The 26,454-nt window shown below is 36.5% G+C and overlaps 1 protein-coding gene across 2 annotated transcripts in view; it reads left to right on the top strand.

Annotated features, from left to right (window-relative positions):
- CMSS1 (cms1 ribosomal small subunit homolog) overlaps nucleotides 1-26,454 on the top strand; it is a 325,256-nt gene that overhangs the window by 271,512 nt on the left and 27,290 nt on the right. For both annotated transcript variants that reach the window (XM_036219030.1, XM_016144700.2), the window contains exon 2: nucleotides 20,319-20,404. In XM_036219030.1, coding sequence (XP_036074923.1) covers nucleotides 20,319-20,404 — 86 coding nt within the window. The remainder of the gene's footprint in view (nucleotides 1-20,318; nucleotides 20,405-26,454) is intronic.

Here is a 26,454-nt window from a genome sequence, read left to right as displayed (position 1 = left end):
GTAAGATATGAAAGGTCCTATTAATATTTGCCATCAAGTCCTAATCATGAAGTTAAAATAATTTACAAAATGAGATAAAACATCTCTATAAAGACCTACTTATTCTTGTAGCACAGTGGGTGGATTTTTGTCTCTTCCCCTGCAGTCGCAAGGCCTATCTCCCTGGGTCCTGAAACTGTTTCAGCAAGTAATGAGCTCACTGGAGTCTTACCTGCTTTGATTTCCATAAGTGGAATTTGCTACGGGAGGTCAGAGATAACGGTGTTCTTTTCATGTTCTTTAAAATGTGACATGGTGGATTCTCTTGTATACTGAGAAAAACAGTGTGAAACCAGAATCTCCTTTTAAGGCCTAGTTCGAAGCTGTTAAATTATCAAAGGAAGTTGCTGTGTGTGTTGTGACTTGTGTTGTAATTATTTAGAACCTAAAATCATTGTACTTCTGCAGAGGAATCAGTTGTGGTGTTGTTGTTGTTGTTGTTGTTGTTGTTGTTGTTTTAACCTGTGGCTACTCTGAATAGTGACAAGGTTTCCTTTTTCACAGTGGCTCCTAAAAACTTAGAATCAAATGTATGCCTATCAATAGCAAATGTATAGGGCATCATAACATCTTTATTATAACTCTTGGATTGATTTCAATTTATACTATCTTTTTATTTATTTTTATAACCTTATAAGCTGCCTTAAATCTTTTATAGAATAAGATGGCCTATAGTTAACTAATAACTAGATTTTTTTTTTTTTAACTGAAAGAAGAAAATTGGATAGAGAGGTAAGGAGGGAACTAAGGGAGAAAAAGCAGGCAGGTAGGCAAACTACACAAGTGTTAGTAATTTAACCTCCCTAAGCCTCAGTTTCTTCATCTGTTCAATGCTGACGCCAGGCATTTTTGTGGGCTCAAAATTATTTTTGGATAATGAATATGAATACATTTTATAAATCATGAGCACTATACAGCTTTGTTATGAAGGGCATTATTAAGGTAATTCTCCAATGCCACGCCCTTGACCTAGTCTGAATCTCTGTCCAATAAGAGCTTTCTTAGGAAGTGTCTGTTCTGAGAGGAGGGCCCAGGCTCTTCTGAGAGACTTCTTGGGGTCCTCTCCAGTAGAGAACCATAATCCTTAGAACACCACAGAAACAATGCCCTCTCTCCAAGATGTCTCTGAAACCTCTAAGTCTGATGGGGTTTCATACCTGAGCCGGTCCAGGGGCCAGAAAATCCACATTACATCAAGACGTGGAAAACAGCTGGTCAGTAAATCCTGTTTACTTCAGTGTCTCAGCATCCTCTGGAATGGTTGGTGAGAACATCTGCACAAAATTCCCAACAACTGACCCCTCCACTCCATACATGTTCTCATTAGACTTGGGGACCCTAAGAGTACCCCATCTCCCACTTAGAAACTTATAAGAGGAACAGTTCCATCAACTTATTGCTGACCCAATCCCTAAGTTAGAACCTGCTAGCAGAAGGAGGGTATCTGTGCAATGGGAGGCATGGAAACATTCCTCAGTGATCACTGCTTAGCCACTGTTACTGATGATCTTGTTAAAAAAATAGTTGTGAATTGAGGCAGGAAAAAAAGACTCTGAGAACTACAGCCCAAATGATCCATTCTCGTCAGAGACCAGTTATCTGCTTACAGATGAGGTAAAAATTTCCCTTGGGTCCCATGAGCACCATGAACAAGGCCAGACTCCTCAGCATGGCAGATAGGAGGCAGCACATCATTGCGGATGAGAGTAAGAGCCCAAGCTATCCGTGTGGGAATGCTTGCACCACTGGCGAGGCCCTGCACTTCTCCAACCCCAGTTCTGAAAAATAGAGATGATTAGGAGGATTAAATTAAATTGTACACATAAAGTGCTTAGCACTGTACATAGGGGAGGCAAGGGGATGATCTTTATAACCTGGACCCAGCCCTCCTTTAGAACTTCATTTCCCACAGGACCCTGTGTGTCCTCACCCAGAAGGACCTCCCCCAGCCCTCTCACATCTGTGACTTTGCTCATGTTGTTCTGGAATGCTCTTTCCTGGCCTGCGCGTTGAATTCTTACTCTTTCCTCAACATCCAGATGCAATTCACTTCTTCCTGAATGCCTTCTCTGATATGCACCAACACATCCTCACCCCAAGAGAATGTAGAGTTCTGTCCTCATCCCCCTTCTTCTGCATGCTCTCCACATTGCATTTTAATTCGTCAAGATTTATTTTTTGATATTATGCTTATTTCATTGAGAAACCAAAAGAAACTCCAGTTTATCTTTAAAAGAAAATGATAACATATGCTACAGAGGTTGTTAAGTTTACAACTTTAAACACCATAAGAAATTCTGGTGTGAAGGACAAGCCAACTAAATGCTTATTTCTTACTGAAATATAATTTACATTTATTGAGCTACTCAGATCTTACCTGTACTGTTCAGTCAGATTTGACCAACACCTAGAGCATTCCAACCACACCTGAAAGTTCCTTGAGATCTCTTCACAATCAGTCCCCGCCCTATCCCACTCCCCATACAGAGGCCACCACTGCTCTGATTTTGTGTCATCCTATGTTAATGTCGTCTACTCTAGAAGTTCATGTAAATGAAATCACACAAGTTGTACTTCATTTGATCCTGCTTCTTTCATCAGTAATGCCTTTGAGACTAATCCATGGTTTCACAATCTTTTTATCGCTCAATAGTATTCCATCGTATGAATATACCATACATATTTTATTTGCCTTATGCCTATTGATAGACATCTGTCACATGGTATTTTTATTTTAAATTTTAAAATGTCATACAGTAAAATTAGCTTTTTTTTTCTTTTGATATACAGGTCTATGAATTTTTTTTTAATTTCACCTCCCATAGTTAGATTTCTTTCTGTCACCACATATTTGCAGGTCTGTGCATTTTAACACGCATATAGAATTCTGTGACCACCACCACAATCAGTACTATGCAGACTGTTCCATTACCTTAGAAAACTCCCTGATGCTATTCCTCTATAGTCCCACCCTTCCCTACCCCAATTCTCTGACCATTTCATATTTATTCTCCATCACTATAACCTCACATTGCATTTTAATTGCTTTTACATGAGTCTGTTCTCCTCAACTTATCATAGTAAGGAACTCATATTATTCATCATGCCTCCTCTGGGCTTAGCCCAGTACCTGGTACACAGCAGGTGCTCATTAAGTATTTGAAGAATGAATGAATTAATATCCATGTGGACACATAATGAATCCTTTTATAATTCTTAGGAGGGAAAGGGAAATAGAAAGGTAAAGGAAGCTGACATTAACTTTGTTCTTTTTTAAAAAATCTTGGGTCCTTTTTTCACACCAATAGTGATTTTATGGTTTTAAGACATTCTAAAGAGTGCTTTCTGGTAATTGCCACTTGAGAGAATATGTTGAGTCACACAAAGTGAGTAATCTCCCATAAAAGGAGTTCAGCAAATGTTTAATTATACTAAAAATATTACTGCTGGTCAAGTTTGAACATGGAAATGAATAGGAAAAAGTTTAACATGTTTCTTTGTCTATTACCTATTTCTAAGTCTGTTCCAGAAGTCTAAAATTTTCCCCCAGAGTCTTTAATATATTTCTCAGGTGTTCTATGTTCTATAATAAGGATCGTCTACACTATATTTAGAGAAACTGAATACTCACACTGTTACTTTTGAATGAGGTTTTGGTTTCCATATTTTCTCCTAAGCCAATGTCATCTTTATCAAAAATTTATTTTAATAAATCCATTATTATTGCAAGTGATACTTGGTTCTCATAGTTAGTGCCTTCCCTAGAGCATACTCAGTTCTTTTTAGCTTCAACTTTTCTTTTTTTCCCTTCAGTGTTTATTGGTGTTTCCTTTTTCATTAATCAGTGCTGAAATGACTCTGTATATATCCTCCTTATCCTCTTATTTTCACCCATCAGGACATTATCTCTTACAAACTGAGCCCTTTCTCAACTCCATGTCACATTTCTTTAAACAAATATATGTTCTCCATATGCTTAGCATATACCCCTGAGCCCTGTAGCTTATTTCCCCTTTTAAAACTGAAATGGGGAAACAGCTGTTTCTCAATGCCTATAAAGTGAGTCTTGTTTTATAGATCACGCTGGACAGCTCTGTTTTGATGTCTGCAATATTACTTGGTCCTTGAAATTGTGAATTTCCTGGACCTGAAATTCTCTCTCACATTTGGGAAAGAAAGATTAACTCTACTAGATGTTTCAGTGTGTTGCACAGACCATGAGGTCTTCTCTGTAGCTTGTTTTGGTAACCACTAAAGGGCTCACACAGAAGAAGTGCCTTCTTCCTTGTAATACAACAAAGTTTTTAACTGTTAAGATTGATATATGTGGTCATCTTATTCAGTGCTTCAGCAGATGTTGATTGACTATATCTGCCAGATTCCGTGCTACATACAGCATTTTCAAGAATGAAAGGACACGCTGTTCACAGGTAGCCTACAGTACAGTGGGAAGGACAAATGCAGTATGATAAGGGGTCTAATCAAGGGATAGATGAGGAGGGGCCGACAAACTATGGCCCATCAGCTGGCTGCTGTTTTTGTACATAAAGTTTTGTTATAACCATACCCACTTATTTACGTATTTTCAAAGGATGCTTTCATGATGCACTGTGTAGTGATCATATGACCCACACACCTAGAGTATTAACTATTTGGTCCTCTAATAAAAAAAAAAAAAATTACCACCTTCTGGCTTAGAAGAAGGAACATCAAGAAAATATATGGTGACCAAAGAATAGGGTAGCGGAGGACTCCTTGAAGATGCCAGAATTTTAAGGGATAAGTAAAAGAAGAGATTGTATGAAGTGATAAGTTGAGAACCAAACCATAGTGTGCCAGAAAACAAAGGAGAGAATGTCAGAAAGTTGAGGGCCAACATCTTTGTCAAATGTCCCAGAGCAATCAAATAAGGTGATGGTTATGATGACCATTTCCTAAGAATTTACTTGTGGGACAGACTGTGTGCTAAACAACTTGCATTCATCATGTCAGGACTCTATATAACAACCTTATAAGGTAGGCACTATTCATTATATAGATGAGGAAACTAAGGCACAGAATGAGCAAGTAACTTTTCCAAGGTCACACAGCTTATAAATGGCAGAGCTAGGGTTCTAGTCCAGGCAGCCTGTAATTTAATCCCTGTGCGATACTGATATGAAATTTAGGGAATTGCAATGTTCTTTGCAAGAGGAATTTCATGAGTATGCTGGAGTTTCAAATAGTGGTAATAACGTTTACCGTGGGCTATGCATTGTTCTAAGTGTTTTACATTAATTCATTTAATTATTTTATACCTATACACATATGCATATGAGATGTGGATTCACAGTTAGGTGAATTAACTTGTCTGAAGCCAAGGAGCTATTGAGTGACAGAGGTATAATGTGAAATTTTGGAGCAAAACAGTTTAAGCTGCACACCTAACCTCACTGACATTCATCCATCCCTGGCCCTTACCCAGCTCTCTCAGAGATTTTGGCCTGAATCTGGAGCTCCCTCTCTTACTGCTCCTTTCACCCTAATGTGATAGCCATTTGGGAAGTTAAAAAAGAAAAAAGCACAATATATTTTTTAAGTACTATTATGGTATGGTACCCATAGATGACTCATAGGCAGATCAGATCAATGGAACCAGACCCTAGCGTATGCATGATTTATGTTTTCATTGAATGAAAGTGCCATTAAGACAATGAGGAAGGGAAGAATCTTACAGGAAGATGTTAGGACAATTGATTAAATATTTGGAAAAATAATAAAGTCGGAGCTTCATTTTATACTATACAATAAAATCTATGCAATAGTATTTTAGTTCATTGTTTAAAAAAAAAAATTAACTCATTTAAAAAAAAACTAGATAAAAATACTTTAGAATGAGGAGAAATTTTCTAAGCACAATTGTAATGAAAAAATATGATATGTTTGATCTCATTACAATTTAAAACATCTGTAGATCAAAAGTAATTTTTAAAAAATTTAAAGATAAGACAACTTTAAAAATTAACCTTAATTTTAAAAAACTCATATAAACTGATAGAAAAACATTGAAACCCTCCTCGACAAATGGGCAAAGGTTAAAAACATTCTATTTATATATGAAATGCACATGACTAATAAAAAGAATAAAATATTTATCCTTGGTCATAATCAAGTTAATACAAATTAAAATGCAGTATCATTTTTACCTAATGTTTAAAAATTTAGTGTTTGCTGGAGTGTAAGGAAACATATTTTATACATATTAATGACTTAAAAATTGACCCCATACCTTCTGGAAAATGGTTTAAAAGTTGTTAAGACCCTTAAAAAACATGCATACTTTTTTACAGTGTAATTTATCTTCTAGAAATATATTCTATTCAGAAATACGTAAAGGGTTACAAAGATATCTATTACAACATATTTACAAAGGCAAAATTTTGGAAATAATCTAAGTAATGTAGGCAAACATTTTGTTATATAGCCATTATAAATGTTTTTCAAGACAACTGGACATGGGAAAATGCTCATGATAGAATAGTAAAAGATAGAGTATTTGTTTGTATATGATATGTAATTCCAGATATATAAAGATGTATGCATATGAGTGTATATTTATGCACATATACTCATATACACAGAGAGAGAAAAAGTAAAAGTAAATGTGTTCAAAGTTATAATATATCTCTTATTATAATGTGACTATCTTTTATAGGAGTACCAAATTTTTATTTGTTTCTTTTTACTTGGTTTTCTGCAATCTCTACAATTAGTGTTTATTAACTTTATATCATAGAGAAAAGGGGTAAAAAAATGTTTAGTGATGATTTCATCAAATTGGTAGTATAGTATTGATAAATCAAGTCTTGTTTTAGTCTCTCTTATTTATTTACCTTGTCCTAAGCTGCACAAAAAGGCAGTTAAGATCTGGCTTTTTCCATTGAGAAGCTGAGTAAGAAAGTTAAGCATTCTGCAGCAGGGCACGTGAACATTACACCAACCTTTAACAATTCACAAGATGTATATGAAGGGCATAGGTTAAGTAATGTAATAGGTAGTTGAAGTCTGTGTGAAGGCTAAAGGGTAGTCTTAACAGAAACAGTGTGCTTTTCCATTATCACATTTCTCCTCCTTGGGATCACGCTTTATAGCAAGGGTGAATGAGTAGCAGATCTAACTGTAGCCTCATAGGCTTTTTCTTTATGAAATTTCTGTTTGGAGGACATGATGTAACCCACATGTACCCATATAATGGGCCATGTTCACCTATATATTTTTTTAAATTTTACCTTATGCCTCTGTACTTCAACATCCCACCTCATTCTGGAAAATCTGACTTGTCCAGGGTATATAGCATTCTTAATAGAAATTGGCCTGAACCAGAAGAGAATCATAAAAAACAGCAGTATGACTTCATCAATCCACTAGTGGGAAAACTGTGGCATAAAATTAGTGATTTGCCTAAGATCACAAAAGTTGGAACTAGAATCTAAGCCTTCTAGGATCTCCTTCATTACTTCTCTGCTGTGGCTCTGCCCAAAATGTGTACACAGAATACTATTCTGGGAGCTGTTAAGTTGTGCCACACAGAGCAGAGGTCACGGGTCAGATTAGCCCGAGGATGACCTCTTTCCTATTCCCACACTCAGAGAGTAGTAATGCATATTAATATATTAAAGAATCTCTGCAATAAGACAGATATTAAACCAGATGACATGTGGGAATGACAGACATAAACCAGGACCAGCCTGGCAAACCAAGATTTATTTTCTCTTCTGCTAAAATACAGGTTGGAGGCAAGGGTAGTGGGAGAGTCACTAACCATATCTGGACTATTGGGTGGTTTGTTCATTTGTTTTAGAGGAGGGGAGCTGCTCAGCATATGCAAGAGCTTCTGCCCAGTTAGATGAGTGTTATTCAAATATCATAACATACATTATGTTTAACTGAGCTCTACTCACAAAGCTCCATGGATTCCAGTACCCTGTTTAGAGACCAGTACCTTCAGAGAGCTACTTAGTTTGCTTTTTCCAAGTTAGAGGAGCAGCATTGCGTAATGGTTAAGAGCAGACTCTGCATCAAGACTGCCTAGATCCAAATCCTGGCACTCACTCTTATTAATGTTGGGCAAGTGCCTCAGTTTCTACTTCTGTAGAAGCAGAGCACCTAGGACAGTGTCTTGTACAAAATAAGGACTACGTAAGAGTTATTATTATTACTTTCTATTCCAAGAATGGAGAATTTATATAGCACTGCTTCCAAATATATCAAGTATACTCATAAACTCATCCAATTCTGTTAAGACCCAAAATGTCACTGCCAGCATTCATGGCTCTATTCACCTAACAAGGTTAAATTGAAATTACTCATAGTTTCAAAACTGCCCCCAAATACAATAGCCTCTACCACTTATCTAAGAAGGATACATTCCAAGACCCCCAGTGGATGCCTGAAACCTCAGATAGTACCAAACCATATGTATACTATGTTTTTCTTTTTTTCTATACATACATCTTTTCACTTAAAGGAAGCACTTTATGGCCTCTCTTTGGTATATCCAAATCACCAGCATCACTACTTTTGTGCTTTGGGGCCATTATTAAGTAAAATAGAGGTTACTTGAACACAAACACTGCAATACAAAGTCAGTGTATCCGATAACCAAGATGGCTATTAAGTGACTAATGAGTGGGTAGAGTACATAGCGCGGATACACTATACAAAGGGACAATACACATCCCAGGTGGGACAGAGTGAGATTTCATCACACTAATCAGAATGGCGAACAACTTAAAACTTATGATTGTTTATCTCTGGAATTTTCTGTTTACTATTTTCAGACCCCAGCTGACCCCATATAGCTGAAACTGTGGATAAGGGGGGAACTACTGCATATAAGTGTCCCAACATTTAAAACAAACTGGAAGGGAATATGGGTGGAACTCTAACACTCGAGAGTAAAATTGAGATCCTGTTGCCAAACTGACTTATCAAAAAAAAATTTTTTTTTTTGCTTAAGCTAAAAATAAAATAGGATAAAAGAAAAAATGCTTTATCGAGGACAGACAGCAGGCAGGTAGCTGTTCTGCCTGCAAAGTTGTCTTCTGATAGCTGCGTGATCTCCATGGAATTTTTGTAACTTAAAGACGACAGGTCCTGTAGCACCTGATATTCGTCATTAAAGGCCCTTTCTCCTGCCACTGTAGCCAGGCTTAAGTGGGAGCATTTACACGAGGTCAGACTTCTATAGCTCTGGGTGCTTTGCCCCGATGTGGACTAGCAGTTCCTGAGGATGCTGTCCTGTGTGCATTTTTAAAAATTAGTAAATAAAGCATTACTAGCCCAGAGCAGTCAAAATTTTGAAAGATAACCTTCAAGCTTTAGTTCCGCTGACACAAATCTTGTAGCATTTAAGCTCCCTACAGAAAGAAGGTGAAACATTTTTCTTCAGTCATGTATTTTTGAGATAATCTTACTGGTCTTAGTACTTTACCTTCTTTCAGAATTTCAGGAACCATAAAGCAACTCTAGTACAGAGTTTAGCCATCTTATTCCATATTTTCTAACTGAAGTTTTCTGTGGGAACTGGAAGCATATTTTGTAAGCAAAGGCTGGGTCTGTTGCTAGGGACTTCTCATGTTTTCATTGCTATGAAACATAGCTATGTTTCCAACTATGAAAACATGAGTATTATTGGAGGGCGAACCCAGCTGTAGCAGTTGCCACTAGAAATGACTGGATTAAAGGGTAAAAGAGATAGATGCCCATTTGAATTCAGAATGATTACAAAACTTCTGATAGAATCAACTCACAGTAACTTACATTCAGAAACATTTGTTTTGTCATATCTTCTGGAGAGAGGCAGAAGACATCTTAAGGAGCCTGAGAGATGAAAAAGGTAAATCATGCCCAGTTTCTTGCTGGGTATCGGAGTATAAAAGCAAAAAGATAAGGATGATAGCTAGGAAAAACAAAACAAGAGAGAGATACACCATGCTGATATAAAGCCTGATGAACCACCACAAGCCTGTGGAAGACTTTGAGTCATCCAGTGTTCCCACACCTGGACCTGGAACTACATGGCCAGAAAAGGTCAGGAGACTGACAATTGAACCAACCCACGCTTCTCTGAGCAGCCCCCTCAGAGCAACCAGACGCCCTGGATTGGACACCACAGATTTGGCTTTGGGTTTTCTGCTGCTCCAGCCACCTATCTCTGATTCTTCATTTGCACACTGGATCCTGGTCTCCTTTTCTCCACCTTTTCTTTTCTCAGTGAAAGTTGTGACTGCTCGCTAGATTATAGCCAGAAGATAGCCTTGTTTCTACTTTCAGAAGGTCTTTACGGGGTAGGTTAAACTTGGGCTGACTTTTGGAGGAAGGGGTAAGATTTTGACAGAAAAACGAATGACAAGGATAAAGGGAGAGGTGGCATTCACTGTGATACATTTACAGTGTGATTCTTTTCTGACGTGGCCTACTTTATTATAAGTCCTTATTTTTTGGTCATGGGATAGCTCTAATAATTATTTTTAAATACGTACAAAGCAATAAAGGGTGGAGCATGACTACAGTTAGTGTAAGGGAGTCAGAATCAAGGGCCCCTTCTTCCACTGGCTGTACTTCTCACTGCTCGTTCCTCTCCTCCACTCCTCTCTCCTCTTCTCTCTCTCCCCTGTCCTGCTTTGTCTTCTCCCGTTTAGCTGGGTTGGCCTTAGGACCTTCACTGAGTTCACTGTTCTTTGCATGTGGGAATTACGTTCTTTCTCAGTGATGCTGCTGGGAGTCCCTTAATGATCTGGGAACATGGTTTTTGAAGTGTAGTTTCCAGGCCTCCCTCTCCTGGCCAAATAAAACATTTGGCTCCTAGGGATGAGTAATTTTAGCAAACACTTTAGACTGTTGAAGTACAACTGTGTCTCCAGCATTAGTTTTCAGTGCGTACAGTTAGATTTCTCAGAGAACAGCTGACCACCTCTAGAACTATAGAACACCCTCCCCCACACACCCCAATAAGGGAAATTGCACTAAATTAAACAAGAAGGATTTTGAAGAACTGGGTCACAACATAATGTTAAAAGGAACAGTTCAACCAACAAGAAGTTTTAACAATCCTAAACTTGCATGTTCCTAATCTACCTGTAAGATGTGTAAATAAAAATTGGTAGAATTCCTCGAAAAAAAACAGACAAATTTAAAGTAAGAGGGAGACGTTAATATATGTCAATAATTGATAGATAAAACATAAAAATTCATAAACAACAAATTTGAAAAACATGTTTATCTATGATCATATATAAAACTCTGCATCTAACAATTAGAAACCATACATTCCATCAAAAAAAAACTTCGAAGCATTTTTTAAAATTGATTGTATACTAGGTCAGGCGCTGGCATACTTTGGCCCATTGACCAAATCCAGATAAGATGTGTTTCTGTAAATAAAGTTTATCAGAACACAGCCACGCCCATTTATTTGCATATCGTCTAGGGCTGCTTTGGACAGCAGAGCTGAGTAGTTACTGACTGAGACTTATTCTGCAAACCCTACACCTATTACTATATGGTCCTTTACCTAAAATATTTACTGCTCCCTATGCTAGAAAATAAAGCAAGTCTTAACAAATATCAAAGAATTGATATGCAGGCAAGCCATTTTTCTAAACACAATACAAACAAAAAGAACTTTAAAAAATCTATTTGGAAATTTGAAAATACACTTCTAAATAATTCATCAAAGGAAAATCATTATGAAAACTTTAGAAATATTTAGAATTAAATGACAATGAAAATGCTATGATATTAAAAAGTAGGGTACTCAGCTTAAGTTACTTTTAGAGGGAATATATAACCTTAATGCTTATTACATAGAAAAAGTGGGCTAAGTATCCAACTACAGAAATCAGAAAATCAAGAAAGTAAACCTAAAGAAAATAAAGAACATTAATTAGTGTAATAGAAAACAAAGATGCAACACAAAATATCTACATATAAATACAGTATCTAGATTTGTTTGTTGGTTTGTTTAAAAGAAAGGTTAAGCAAGAAAAAAGGTGCAAATAAAAAAATGGGAGAAAAGAAAAAGGGGATATAGTTACATATGATGATCAACTTTCTCCAATGAAAAGTTTGAAAAGTTAGAGAAAACAACCAATTTCCTAGAAAAATATCACTTACTGAAACTGAGTTAAAAATAAACAGACAACCCTGAATCATCATGTAACTATTAGAAATCGAAGCATTTGTTAAAACATATCTACAAAGAAAATACTACACTATGCTTGTTTTACTGACAGATTTTACCAAATATCAAGGAACAGATAATGTCAACCGTATACAACTATTTCAGAGAACAGAAAATAAGGAGACATTTCCCAGTTCTTTATAAAGCTAATAGAACCTTGAGACCTAAACTAGATAAAGAATAGTACTAGGAAAGAAAATTATGTCAATGTAACTTTTGAACATTGATGAAAAAAAGTCTAAATAAAATGTTAACCCAAACAAAACAACACAAAACATTATTTTAAAAAAATAGATCGTCATCAATTGGGATTAATCCTAGGAATAATTACTCAATTTTTACAATTCACCACATTAACAGATTATAGGGAAAAACTCATATGGTCATCTTGTAAATGAAAAAAACATTGCATTGCATTAAATTTAACACATTCATGATATAAAGGGAAAACACCTAGGAAGCAAGGAATAAAAGGAAAAGCATTAAGCTATAAGTGGCATCTTTTCATGCAGGGTAGTGTGGGAGTTGTTTATGGGCTCCACAATTAGAATATCTGGGATTATTAGTTGGGTTACACTGGGCAAGTATTACAAATTGGTTATGAAAATTAGCTTTTATTATTCTTTAAGACAGGTTTATTGATGAATAGTTTACATATAGTATAATTAATCCTTTTTAGTGTACAGTTCTAGAAATTTTGATTAATGCATATGGTTGTACAACCGCAATTGAGAGAGCCTCACCCTCCAGATGCCTCCCATCTCCAGCACCCAGTGACTACTGATCTGTTTTTGTGTGTGTGCATGTCCCTATAGTTTTTTTGCCTTTTCTGGGGTGTTAAATAAATAGAATCACCTTATGTAGCCTCTTGAATCTGTCTTCTTTAGCTTTGCATCTTGCTTTTGAAACTTATCCTTGTTGTGTGTTTCAGTAGCTTGTTTTGTTGCGAAACTATGAGAAATAAAAGAGAGTTCAGCAGGTTACTAGCTAGGGCAGTGCACTAGGTTTTTATGAGGCCTGAAGCTTATATAATTTGGGGGGCCTTCTCTTAAGAAAAGAATATAAAATTACTGATACAAAATTTGGTGTGAAATAATTTTAAATGAGAAATCACAGCAGTACTGCTACAAACACAGGAATTCTGAAAATTTTTATGTTATTCAGCCCCTCAAATAAGAAATAAAAAAATATTGGTTTCTTTAAAAATATATAGACTGCATGATCTACTGTATTTCTACAGGAGAGACTTCCATTTTTGAATAGGTAAAAATGGGAACTTAATGCTCTGCTTACAGTTTTACATTTTTGGTGTTTGAAAGAATTTTCTACTGACTAGTTTCTGGTTTCATAATTAGAAACCTGGCTTCAAACCTGGCTTCCCCTCCACTTCCCACATAGTTCTAGGATGGTTGCTGCAGGCACATTTGTGTCATGACCTACAGCGTCTGGCCTGAGTATCAGGTTAGCACAGGGTGGTAGCCTTCCTGGAAGCATTCCTACACAAGGACAAGCTAGCAGTAATTTAACTATAGACTATATGATTGCAAACCACATAAGATCTCTTTACATTTAAACTAAATGTATGTTCGACTGGCTTCCTCTAATTGGATCCCCAAAATGCTCACTCCCACTCCCAGTACCACTCACTAAGGGATATGTGACAGGAGAATTCTGACTAGAAATAGACAGTAGTCTGAACTTATTGTGGTTAAAAGAATACTTTCCTTTTGCAAATTTTTAAAGAAAATTTGACTTTATAATCCTTTGTCAGAGTCCCTCCCAGAGTCTAGAAGGGGTCCGTGCAAGCAGGTACTTGGAAGCTTAAGGAAATTGCTGGGAAATTGGACTTCTGATATTTCTCCTAAAGACGATTGAGGGAAAGAGAAGACATTGTAGCTTACTCTTTTTGCCATATACTTACATAGAACAGTGTATTTGACCTCTCTTTTGAAAGAATTCAACCTGTCCTATCTGGTAGGCTTTCAGGGACTTAGAGATGGGTGGCACTGGCTTGGTGGCTCCACTGCATGGGCTGAATCAGCTGCTGGGACTGAGTGGCACAGACTTGGCTTAAACCAAATGCAAGCAATTCTAGAGGAACCTGGGTGCTAGATCCAGGCTGGCTAATTTGGATCTCCAAACTTTTCTCTTAATGGAAATCACAGAACTAGCATTCTTATTTCAGAAAAGCAATTTTCTCTTTTGGAACCAAAAACATCACAGACTAAAGAAATAACTAATATATTCAACCTATGGTGATATGAAATGATCTCATTTTATGTGTGAAAGCATTTCAGATGAAATAATTTTTTTGGAACAAGTAGTAACTTAGATTTAGATCATTTGATTAACAAGGTATTTTAAATATTTCTCATGGGCTTTTGTTGTGTAAGAGTCATATACCTTTAAAAATATGTTTTTTCAACTAGATTGCTTAAGTATAGACTGTACTCTTCAGTTACCAGATTCTGGCAATGGAGAAATACAGAATTCACAATTTTTTTTTTTAAATAGCATTGCTTGATTCTTAAATATTTATGGTTTTGATCCTGACATTTATTTGTATTTCATCCTTTTTATCTTAAAGTGATTTTTAAAGCTAATAAAAGGATAAAAGGTTTTTGTAAGGCATTTAATGTTTTACACAGAGAATACATATTACTCTTATAATGTAAATATAAATAAAGCAATAGGTATCAGGGAGTGCTTTTTACTTTTAATCAACACCAAGTACTTGAGGAACTGATGGGTACCTTCGAATTGTTTATAGTTGAGGTGGAAAGAAAGCCTAACATTTATGCAATACCAGCTCACACTGTGAGGAAGAATTAAAATATGTGCTGATTTATAAGGAACAGTAGTGTACAAGTGCAGAGAGGCAAGAGGAAGAAGGAGGGCTGTCCTAGCAAAAGCTTACTTGAAGGATCCCAGATAAAAACGAGTTGGAGAATATTAAGAGAAAGGGGGCCTCATGAATACAGAAGCCAATATAAGAAATTTCTCAGGACTAAAGGTGGCTTTTTCTGGGGAAGGATATTCCCTAGGTAGGATTGCCAGATTGAGAAAATAAAAATACGTAACAACCCATTAAATTTGAATTTCAGATACACAGTGAATAATTTAGATATTCCCCACGTGACATTTGGGACTTACCTATACTAAAAAATTATTCAGTGTTTATATGAAATTCAAATTTAGAGGATATTTTATCTGGCCACCCTAGCCCTTAGCTTCCCTAGGTCGACTGTGGTTCTCTGAACCCAGCTGCTCTCCTGACTCTGAGTTAGGACTGCAGGGACAGGGCTGCCCCAGCAGCAGGATGACACACTAATCTTGTTCACAGTCAGCCACATACCTATTGGCTTTTCCAGCATAATTTTGGGCTTCCTGAAGAAAATGATAGATTTCCTTTAAAGGTTTTTATTATTATTATTATTTTGAAATCATTGTAGATTTTCATGTAGTTCTAAAAAACAATACAAAGAGATCACATATCCTCCTTTCCCAGACTCCCTCAATGGTGAAAACTTGCAAAACTATAGGACAAAATCAAACGAGGATAATGACATTGATACAGTTAGTGTACAGAACATTTCCATCCCCACAAGAATGGTTCTTATTGCTCTTTTGTAGCCACACCCACATCTCTCCCAACCCCACCTCCTCCTCAACTTCCTGGAAACAATATTCTGTTCTCCATTTCTACAATTTTGTCATTTCAAGAAATGTGATATAAAAGGAATCTTTATGGATTGGCTTTTTTCAGTCAGCATAATTCTCTAGAGATTAATATAATGTTGTCATGTGTATCAATAGTTCTTTCTCTTTTTCTTTTTGCTGATTAGTATTTCATGGTATGGACGTAACAGTTTGCTTAACTATTCACTCACTGAAGGACACCTGGATTGTTTTCGGTTTTTAGCTATGATACATAATAAACTAATAAACAAAGCTACTGCAAACATTTGTATACAGGTTGTTGTATAAACTAAGTTTTTATTTCTCTGGGATAAATGCTCAGGAGTACAGGTGTTGTGTTATATAGTAGTTGCATCTTTAGTTTAGTTTGTTTGTTTTTTAAGAAACTGCCAAACTATTTTCCATTTGTGGAACGGAAGTGGATGTACCATTTTTACATTCCCACGGTAATGTATGAGTGATCCAGCATTTGCAACCTCACCAGCATTTGGTGTTGGTGTTATTTTCTTAACATTAGCCATTGATAGGTTTGTAGTGATATCTCATAGTTTTGATTTGTATTTCCCTATTGGTTAATGATGTGGAATATATTTTAAGGTATTTGTTTGCCATAGTATATCCTCCTCAGTGAAATATCTGTTCATGTCTTTTGCCATTTTCTAATCTGTCTGCTTTTTTAGTGTTGAATTTTGAGAATTATTTATGTTGTCTAGATACCAATCAGTCTTCTGTTAGATACATGGTTTAAAAATATTTCTCTCACTCTTTCTTGTTTTTTCATTCTCCTAACAAGGTATTTGCAAAGGAAAAGTTTCCAATTTTGAGAAAATCTAACTAATTATTATTTTTTATATTGATTTTACTTTTGGTGTCAAAATTAAGAACTTTTTGCCTAACCCTAGATTTTAAAGGTTTTCTCCTTTTTTCTAAAGGTTCATTTTTCATTTAAATCAGTGATCCATTTTAAGTTAATTTTTGTATAAGGCATAAAACTTAGGGGTTAATTTTTTTACCTATGGATTATTTTCCACATTTATGGAAAGGATTTTCCCTTCATTGGATTACTTTTGCACATTTGTCCAAAATCATTTGGGCATATTTGTGTGTGTGTCTTTCTGATTTATATTCTATTCCATTCATCTACATGTCTATCCCAAAATCAGTTGGGCATGTTTGTGTGTGTGTCTTTCTGATTTATATTCTATTCCATTCATCTACATGTCTATATGTTTTGATTACTGTAACTGTATAATATGTCTTGAAATTGCATAATTTCTCCCACTGGTAATTCTTTTTTAGAATTATTTCAACTATTCTAGTTCCTTTGATATTTTACATCAATTTTAGAATAATTGTGTATATCTAGGGAAAATCTTGCCGGGATTTTGTTAGAAATAGTGTTAAACCTGTTTGTATATCAATTTGGAAAGAACTGATATCTTTATTATGATTTGTGTTCCAATTCATGGGCATGGTATATATCTTCATTTATTTAGGTCATCTTTAATTTCTTTCATCTATGTTTTATAGTATTCAGCATTTAAGTTCTGTACATGTTTTGTAAAATTTACATGTAAATATGCTGTGGTTTTTTTCAGCAATTGTAAATGGAATTGTATTTTTAACTTTTAGGTTCACATGTTCATTGCTAGTATATAAAGATAAAATTGATGTTTGCTGTTTTCTGTGACTTGCTAAACTCTTTAGTTTTTAGTTCTAGCAAGGCATTTTTTGGTTGTTTTTGTGTTTTGGTGTTTTTAAATTCCTTGAGAGTCTCTATGTAAACAATTATGTGATCTGCAAATGGGGTAGTTTAATTTCTTCCTTTCTGATGTATATGCTTTTTATTTTCCATTCTTGTCTATTTCACTGGTGAAAAGTTCTACTATTATGTTGAATAATACTGGTCAGAGCAGACATCCTTGTCTTGTTTGCAACTGAGGAAAACATTTAGTCTTTTATTATTAAGTTGATAATGTTTGCTATAGGTTTTTTATACAGGCTGTTTATCAATTTCAATTCTTTTAAATTTATTGATGTTTTATATCTTAGAATATGGTCTTTATTGGTATATGTTCCATAATGCTTAAAAAGAATACATATTCTGCTTTGTTGAGTGAAGTAGTCTACAAACATTGATCAGATCCTATTGGTAAATGATGTCACTCAGTTCTTCTGCTGGTTTTCTGTCTAGTCATTCTCTCAGTTTTTCAGAGAGAACCGTTGAAGTTTGCAACTTAATTGTAGGTTTCTCTGTTTCTTTTTTCATTTCTATCAGTTTTTGCTTCTCATATTTTATAGCTCTGTTGTTTGGTGCATACACATTTAAGATTGCTGTGTATTCTTGTTCAAGTCACACTTTTGTCATTATATAATATCCTCCTTCTCTGGTAATTTTATTTACTCCAAAATTACTTTATCTAATATTTATATAGCCACTCCTGCTTTTTTTGATCAATATTTGTATGTTATATTTTTTCCATCATTTTGCTTTCAACTTGCCTAATTGTTAGATTTGAGGTAAGTTTCTTGTAAACAGTATATAGTTAATCATCTTTTTAAATCATTCTGTCAACCTCTGTCTTTAAATTGGTATGTTTAGACCATTTACAGTAATGGTCTGTAATTAGATAATGTTGGGGTTTAAATCTGCCATATTATGTTTTTTCTGTTTATTTACTATGTTTTATTTCTCTGTTTTCTCTTTCCTGCTTTCCTGTTACTTGAACATAGAATTCTGTTTCGATTTATCTCTTTGTTCTTGAGTGTATCTCTTTGTATAGCTTTTTTAGTGGTTGCTAAAACTACTAGTGTGAGTGTAGCCTTGTTACCACTGGGCAGTATGGAAAGTCCTGACTCCTCTGACACTATCCTAGTAGGGGATGGAGGAGAAGAGTACTTCATTACTGCCAGGAAGAAGTAAAATTCTAAGCTCACCATGTGGTCTCCATTGATACTGCAGTGGTGGTGGTGGTAATAGGAGGAGGGAACTAAGATTTGTTAGCACTCTTCAGGGATGAAAATCCCTTCCAGGGTTCAATCCCTCTTGGTGGAAGGTGAAGGAAGAGTTAGGGTGCTTCATTATAGACTGGCAAGGGTGAAAATCTAGTCTCCCCATTCAGCCTTTGCTGGCAGAGACAAGGCCACAGCCTCGTCTGCCCCTTCTCTGGACATTTTGTTAAACAGAGCAGATGTTTGTTGGGGCCTCTTTTGTCTGCTCCCAAATTGTAATTTTCAAGTTTCTGCTTCTTAAGCTCCAAGTCTGAGATAATGAGGCAAAAAGAAAACCCAAGGAGCTTCCCCCTATGTTATTCATTTGGCTGCAAAGTTCCTAGCAGGTCTCTCTTCTTCTCTCCGCCTTTCAGAGACTTTCTGTGTCTGTTTTATATACAGCATCCAGGAATTTTAGCTGTACATAGAAGGAGGAATAAGGAAAAATATGACTACTATCTTCCCAGAAGGAGTTCTATAAATACTTTTAATGCCAACTTAATCATTCATTTAAAAATCTCTGTTAATCTCCTCCCTGCTACTACTCTCTTAGAGTTCTTTTTTTCATGCTATGCAGTTAAAAATATGTGTATTAATCAAGGTTCTCCAGAAAAATAGAATCAATAGGAGATAGATTTCTATATATCTATCTATACTTATATAGCTCTATATCTAGATATAAAATAAGGAATTGGATCATGCAATAATGGAGGCTGGCAAGTCCCAAGATCTGCATGGTGAATTGGCAAGCTGGAGACTCACAAGAGCCAATTGTTTAGTTCTAGTCCTAGTCAGAAGGCCTAAGAACCAGGAGAGCTAATAGTATAGTTCTGGTCTGAGGGCTGGCTGGCTCCAGATATAGGAGGAGCCCAAGTTTCCATTCAAGTTCTAAGGCAGGAAAACTCCTCTTGCCCAGGTCAAGAGCTGGATGGTTCTCAGTGCAGGTAGCGTCCCTTTTGAGGAAGACCTGGTACTCAGATCTGGATTCCCAGGTGTGTGGCCTGGAGCAGATTACTTCACTCTTCTAAGCAGCAGCCTTCTTATCTGAAAATGAAGAATTTAATATCTGTAAAATCAGTATGTGTTCCTTAATTAAACACTCTCAAATGTTAGACATGTGGATAATCTTCAGTTTTGCAGTTTTGTTAATAAAACTACCATCTTGATCCTGAAATCTCTATCTTCATTTTGGATCCTTTCTTTAAATTCAGCTTCTTAGAGGTGGAATTACTGAATCAAGGGATAGAGCATTCTAGAAAGGTGGCACATACCCAAAAGGTCGTGCTAGCCAATGAGAGGGAGAGAGGGAGAGAGAGAGAGACATAGAAAGGAAACTTTTCTAATTTTTAAACTTTATATTTTCTAGACGCATCAGATGGTGAAGGAGGAAACACAGAAATGATGCGGCAGAAGACAGCTCCAGTCCCTGCCATGTCAAAGAAAACCAGACAGGTGACAGTCACTGTGGGGGGGTCACACTGCTGGATTTCGCAATCAGCCACTTGTACCCTCTGCAGTGTCCCTGTGCCTAACATCAGTTGTTGGTGGGAGTTCTGGGAAACTGTTACCTTCTCTACTGTTGAAAAAGCCATGTTTCATTAATTATGAACAAATAAGGTCTTTTTCCCCCTAATTTTTTTTTTCACAATGTAAATTTATTTTAAAATAATGGTATCTCAGATCTTTGTGTCACGTTTTCACTAAATATTCAGTCTTATTCTTCTATGTACAGTTCTCGAAAGGAGACAGATTTCGTAAAGATATGAAAGATTACCCCACTCACCAACGCACGATTACAGTGCCATGCCGTGCTGCCAGCGGGTCCCCAGGGCCTCATGCTACCCAGCATTATGGTCCATCATAGGAATTATCACAGGATTTGCTGCCTTCATAGTACCACAAGTGGCCATTTGGTAAACTTTGTTTCCTGGACCTGTGGCTTTTTTATTTCTTTGTTAATCTTCCTACTGTTCACTCACATCCATTTGCAGCTTTTTCACATTATGTGTTCTTCAAACCTGACTGGTAACCATGTGTGATTTTTAAAGAACTATCTATTGTCAGTCAAAGTTACCATCTTTGTAATATGATTTGTAGTCATATTGTAAGTGGCCCTAAACTCACTGCACTACAGGATGACTCTGCCCAAAGTTCACGACCAGGGTAATTGTGGGAAGCAGTGTGGCACATTGGTTACCTATAAGCCATGAGACATTAGGCAACTTAAACCCTCTGTGCCTCAGTCTCCTCATTGGTAAATGGTGATAGTAATTGTATTTTCCTCACAAAGTTGCAGTGAATACTAAACAGTTAATACTTGTTGAGTACTTTCAACAATGGTTGCCAATAAGAATAAGCATTGAAGTGTTCGTTGTTATAGCGAAATGTATTTTGTCTTTTTTATTTGTTGTTTTTTTCTTTGCGGGAAGAGGAAAGCAGAAAAGTATACATATTTTATATATAATCATCTTGGTTTTCTCTCCAACCATTAACTATTTTGCTCAAAAGCCCTCTATCATTGTGAGATTTAACCATTCTTTCTAAGAACTACAGGTTAATATCCTTCGCTTTTCAATTTATTTCTCCAAGGTGGGGTTTAATTTTACCTTAGTTTATCCCACCAACCACACCATAATTATGCCTTCTTCAGTCTTTGCATCTAATCAGTGCCTACCTGCAGAACTCGTTTCCAAATATTTTTTGTACCTCATTGGCTTTCTTTTTCCTTTCTTCCTCCCTTGATATTTTTCTTGCTTGCTACTCAGTTTCTCTGCACTCGTTACTGAAAGAGGTTTGCATTAATAAACTTCCCAAGCCTGCATCTTTTCTGTCTTTTCATTGGTAGAGCCATCTGCATGACTAAATCGCCTGTTTTTAGCTCCTTCCTCCTTGGCCCGTCTTTTCCCACAACCATCATGTTAAATAAAGGGCAGAGAACCATCAGAAGAAAAAGGAGAAATGGGAGAGGAAAAAGTTAAATACATTCTTCATTTCTGTGAGCATTCTCCTTTCATTCAGCCACCCAAGTTTCAACAATAATAAAGGCCATTTATTGAGCACTTACCACAGGCACAGTACAGTGCAAGGCATAGTGACTCACACAATCCTCACGGCTGCCCTATGAAGTATGGGGTACCCCATTTGACAAATTACCTGAAGCTTGGTTTTGGTGTCATGGTCCACTTGGGTGGCTATTAGCCAGGTGCTGAGGATGCTGCTGCTTCCACTTCCTTTTTCACCTGTCTTTCCTCTTTCAATTTGGGAAAATTAGATTCACCATTTCATCATGTGCTTTTTTGATAACATACCATTGCTATTTTCTGCTAAGAAAAAATAATTACAAAAGTGTAAGATTTTATGGACTATTTTAACCGCCTAATTTCTTTTAACTGCTCTAATTTCTTTCACTACCAAATTGCTTTAAAGAATTCAAGTCCCAGTTAGACAAAATGTCCTACCCCCTTCCTCTAAGCCTCTCCTCATTTCCCTGGCCAGAGAATTCACAAGGGGATCGATCTCCTGTGCCACTCTGCCTCCTATGAGTGTTATCTGGCTATCTCCCTGGTCTCCCTACCAGTCTGTACACCTCGAGGACAGAGTTTATCTGCATCTCCACAGCACCTAGCACAGAATCTTACCCTGAATTGGCACTTGTTATTTGTGAAAAGAAGGAATGGGTAACTATAGTAGTATTCTAATTTTCTCACCAATCTTTCCATCTCAACCCTTTGTGTCCCAGCTTGTGAGCCATCAGCTCCCTGACACTGCTGCCTGCAGAGGTCTCTCGGACCCTGGTGACCCAGTGTACCACCTCTGACCTTCTCTTTGAAAGGTTTCCCCACCTTGACAGTCAGAGCTGGGGTCTCTTCTCTTCCTCCCTGGCTGCCCACACAGTCCCCCTGGCTCCTCTGTGGCTTCCCCATTCTCTCCCCAGCTGCTCCTGTCCTTCTGGACCTTATCTCACCACCCCAAGAACAGCCTCCTTATCAGGCAGATGGTCCTTTCCTGACTGTTCTTCTAGTTATTTACACACATAGAGCATGGTCTCCAACTATTTCATAAGCACCTTGGGGGCCAGGGTTTTCTTTGTGTTTACTGCTAGGCATTTGACTCATTTGGTCGATGTGACTGGATATTTGCTTTTTAATAGTAATTACATTTTTTCCCTGGATCAAAAAAAAAAGATATTTTATGCTATTTGAATTTTTAATTTTTTAAAATTATTTTAATCACTTTGCTGTTCTTTGTTTTTTGTTTTGTTTTTTGCTCATATAGGAACTGCCTGGCATTATGCTGCCAGCTGTAATATACGTTTAGGCTTTAATTTCACCAGGTGAGAGTATCTGTCAAGTTAGATAGAGTTCTTTCCTGTGCCATAGCCGGCCTCACATTTCCATTACTGAGTCCACACCTCCCATTTGGCTAGTATTTCAAGCAGCAGATTTATAACTTTATAAAAGTTTTTTACCCATGCAGCTACATCATTTCTAGCAACCATTTCACATCTAAATAATCATCCTTGGCCTCCTTAATAATGTGAGTATAAAGATTTGCCAACAGTTCTTTTTTTTTCCAGATATTGCTTCCAAAGTAAATGATGAATTCCCCTGCTCTTAGAGATTGCATCACCCTCTTCCCTCCTCAACATCGGTCATTTCAGAGCCAGCCCTGGTGACTTTGTTGTCATGGTCCCTGAAGGAATATAACCCCTTATGAGGGATTTCATGACTTTTCATTGATGCCTTCATGATGTCAGCAGCCTTTCAGTGGTTCCATAACCCATCCTCCCCTTCAAGAGACCACACCGTGCTGCTTTTTTTGTTAAACTAGCCTTTGTCTATCTCCTTAGATCTTAAAGGAACCTTCAGCAAGAGTACTTATCCCTTTCCCTCCTTCCTCTCCTTCCTCTACTGTTACATTTTCTTACTGTTTCCTTGTTTGAACATTGATCATTTCATGCTCCTCTCACTCTTTATCTTCAAGATTTCTCTTGACAGTTTTAAGAGATAAGAGGAATATGTCCTATCCACTCTCTGATTTGCCTTCTTCCTTTCCATGCTGGTATCTCAATTCTGTTCCTCTTTGTATTAATCTATTGTCATAGAACAAATTGCCCCAAAAGTTAGTAGCTTAAAACATAAATTCTTTACCTCATAGTCGCTGTTATCTCCTAGGTATGGCTTAGTTCTGCCTCTGCCTCTACAACTCTCATTGGGTGCCAGTCAAGTTGTGGGCTAGGGTTAGGGAGTTCAACTCCCTTGTTGGCAGGCCTCAGTCCCTCACCATGTGAGCCTCTTCACTGGAGGCATCAAGTCCAGGATCAAGGTGTTTGGTTTGGTTTCTCCTGAGGCCTCTCTCTGTGGCTTGGAGAAAGGTCTTTCCTCTGTGTATGCACACCCCTGGTATCTCTTCCTCCTTATACAAGGACACCGGTCTTATTGAATCAAGACCCCACCCTTATGACCTCATCTAACCTTAATTACCTCTTTGAAGGCCCTGTCTATAAATACAGTCACATAGGGGGTTAGGACTTCAGCATATGAATTGGGGGTGAGAGCACAATTCAGTTTATAACACAGTGATATTCAACTATATGAAAATACCAGTTTGTTTATCTACTCTTCTATGATAAATACCTGGGATATTTCCTGTTTGGGACTATTATTAATAAACCTACCATAAGCATTTTTATGTAAGTCTTTTTGTCAACATACATTTTTATTTCTCTTGAGTAGATACCTGGAGAAGAATTATTGAGTCATGTTTAGGTTTATAAAAACTGCTAGACTATTTTCCAAAACGATTGTACCATTTTTGCATTCCCACCATGATTGTATGAGTCTTTTGGTTGCTTTATATCCTTATCAACATTTGGAGTTATCAGCCTTTTAATTTTAAACATTTCAGTGGGTGTGTATTGAATAACTTTTGACCAATCCCAAAAGAAACTAAAAAGCCACTTGTAAATTGTTTTTCTTTTTACCATGAACATTCTTGTTTTTGTTATAAAATGACAATTTAAATCTTCTTTATCAAAGTAGTAATCAAACACTATTAAATGTTTTTAATTAAAAAACAGTAGTCCCCTTCTCTGCTGTTACCCTAGGTCTTTCCTCAGAGGCAATCACCCTCACTTTTAATTGTTTCTCTTATTTGCTACATGATACTTTCTACTGCTATTTCTTGATTTATCAATTTCTGACATGATATATTAACTTCCTGAGGTAGCGTACGAGGACATAGCTCTCCCACTACCCCCTAATCCGTCTCCAGCTGCTACATTGCCTGCCAACACAATAAAACAGTTGTCATTATTTCATTGTTATGACCACGAAAATACTGTTCAATCCTGAGAAAAAGAGAAGCTATAATCATCCATCCATTCTTTCTTACACAACTCTTCATTTTCATGGCATTAATAATTACCTCATTTCTTCATTTGCCTAGCTCGCTGTGTTCCTTTTGTTAATCATTCCCATATGCTCCAACATTCCTTCCACATGCCCATGAATAATATTTTCCATATGCTCAAACAGATCAGTTATTGTTTTTTCCTGTAGACCTCCATACTCCTATTCCACTCTGAATTGGTTGTTTTCTAGGCCTGCTGAACAATTGAGACTTTTCTTTACTGTCCCTTCAACACTCTCCTGGCTGTGTCTCCCTGTTTGCTGAATCCCATGTCTTCCTTTGTCTTGGTTTAGCCCTTTATTTTGCTGGGATACAACCTTCGGTATCTGTGGGTATAAAGTAAAATTTTTGAGACCTTAAATATCTGAAAATGTTTTTATTTTACTCTTAACTTGTTTGATAGTTTGGCTAGGTATAAAAGTCTAATTTTCAAATAAATTTTCCTACTAACTTTGAAGATATTGTTCCATGGAATTCTAAAATCCAGTAATGCTGTTGCAAGGTCTGACACCATTATTTTTCTAACTTTTTGTATTTTGTATGTTAACAGTTTTTCTCTTTGGAAATTTCTAGAATCTTTTGTTTGTTCGTAATGTTCTGAAATTTCAGAGTGATGTTCCATGGTGTGGGTATATTTCTTATGTATTGTACTCTACCCCTAATGAAATTTCAATTTGGAGTCTCATGTTCTAGAAAGTTTCCCTCAGTTCTGGAAAGTTTTTCTCTTATTATTTCTCTGATAACCCCTTTCCCACTATTTTACATGACCTCTTTTTCTGTAATACCTTTTATTGGAATGTTGAATCTTTTGGGCTGATTCTCTAATTTTCTTCCCTTTTTTTTCTTACCATTTTTGAAATCTTTCTGGGAGATTTTCTCTATCTTCAAGCCTCCCTCCTACATTTTTATTCCAATTTAATTATTTGTTTAAATGTTTATATGTTTTCTGATTGTTCTCTTTTTGAACAGCATCATGTTCTTGTTTCATAGATGCAAATTCTTCTCTTATCTCTTTGAGAATATTAATTGTTATTGTTTTGAAGAAATGTCCCTCTTTCCTCCAGATTCTTTTTCTTTTTGTTGTTTATTTT

Source organism: Rousettus aegyptiacus, unplaced genomic scaffold (genome assembly GCF_014176215.1).
Source record: "Rousettus aegyptiacus isolate mRouAeg1 unplaced genomic scaffold, mRouAeg1.p scaffold_m13_p_4, whole genome shotgun sequence".
NCBI lineage: Eukaryota > Metazoa > Chordata > Mammalia > Chiroptera > Pteropodidae > Rousettus > Rousettus aegyptiacus.
The sequence above is the reverse complement of the archived record's forward strand: the minus strand, read 5'-3'. Positions and strand labels throughout refer to the sequence as shown.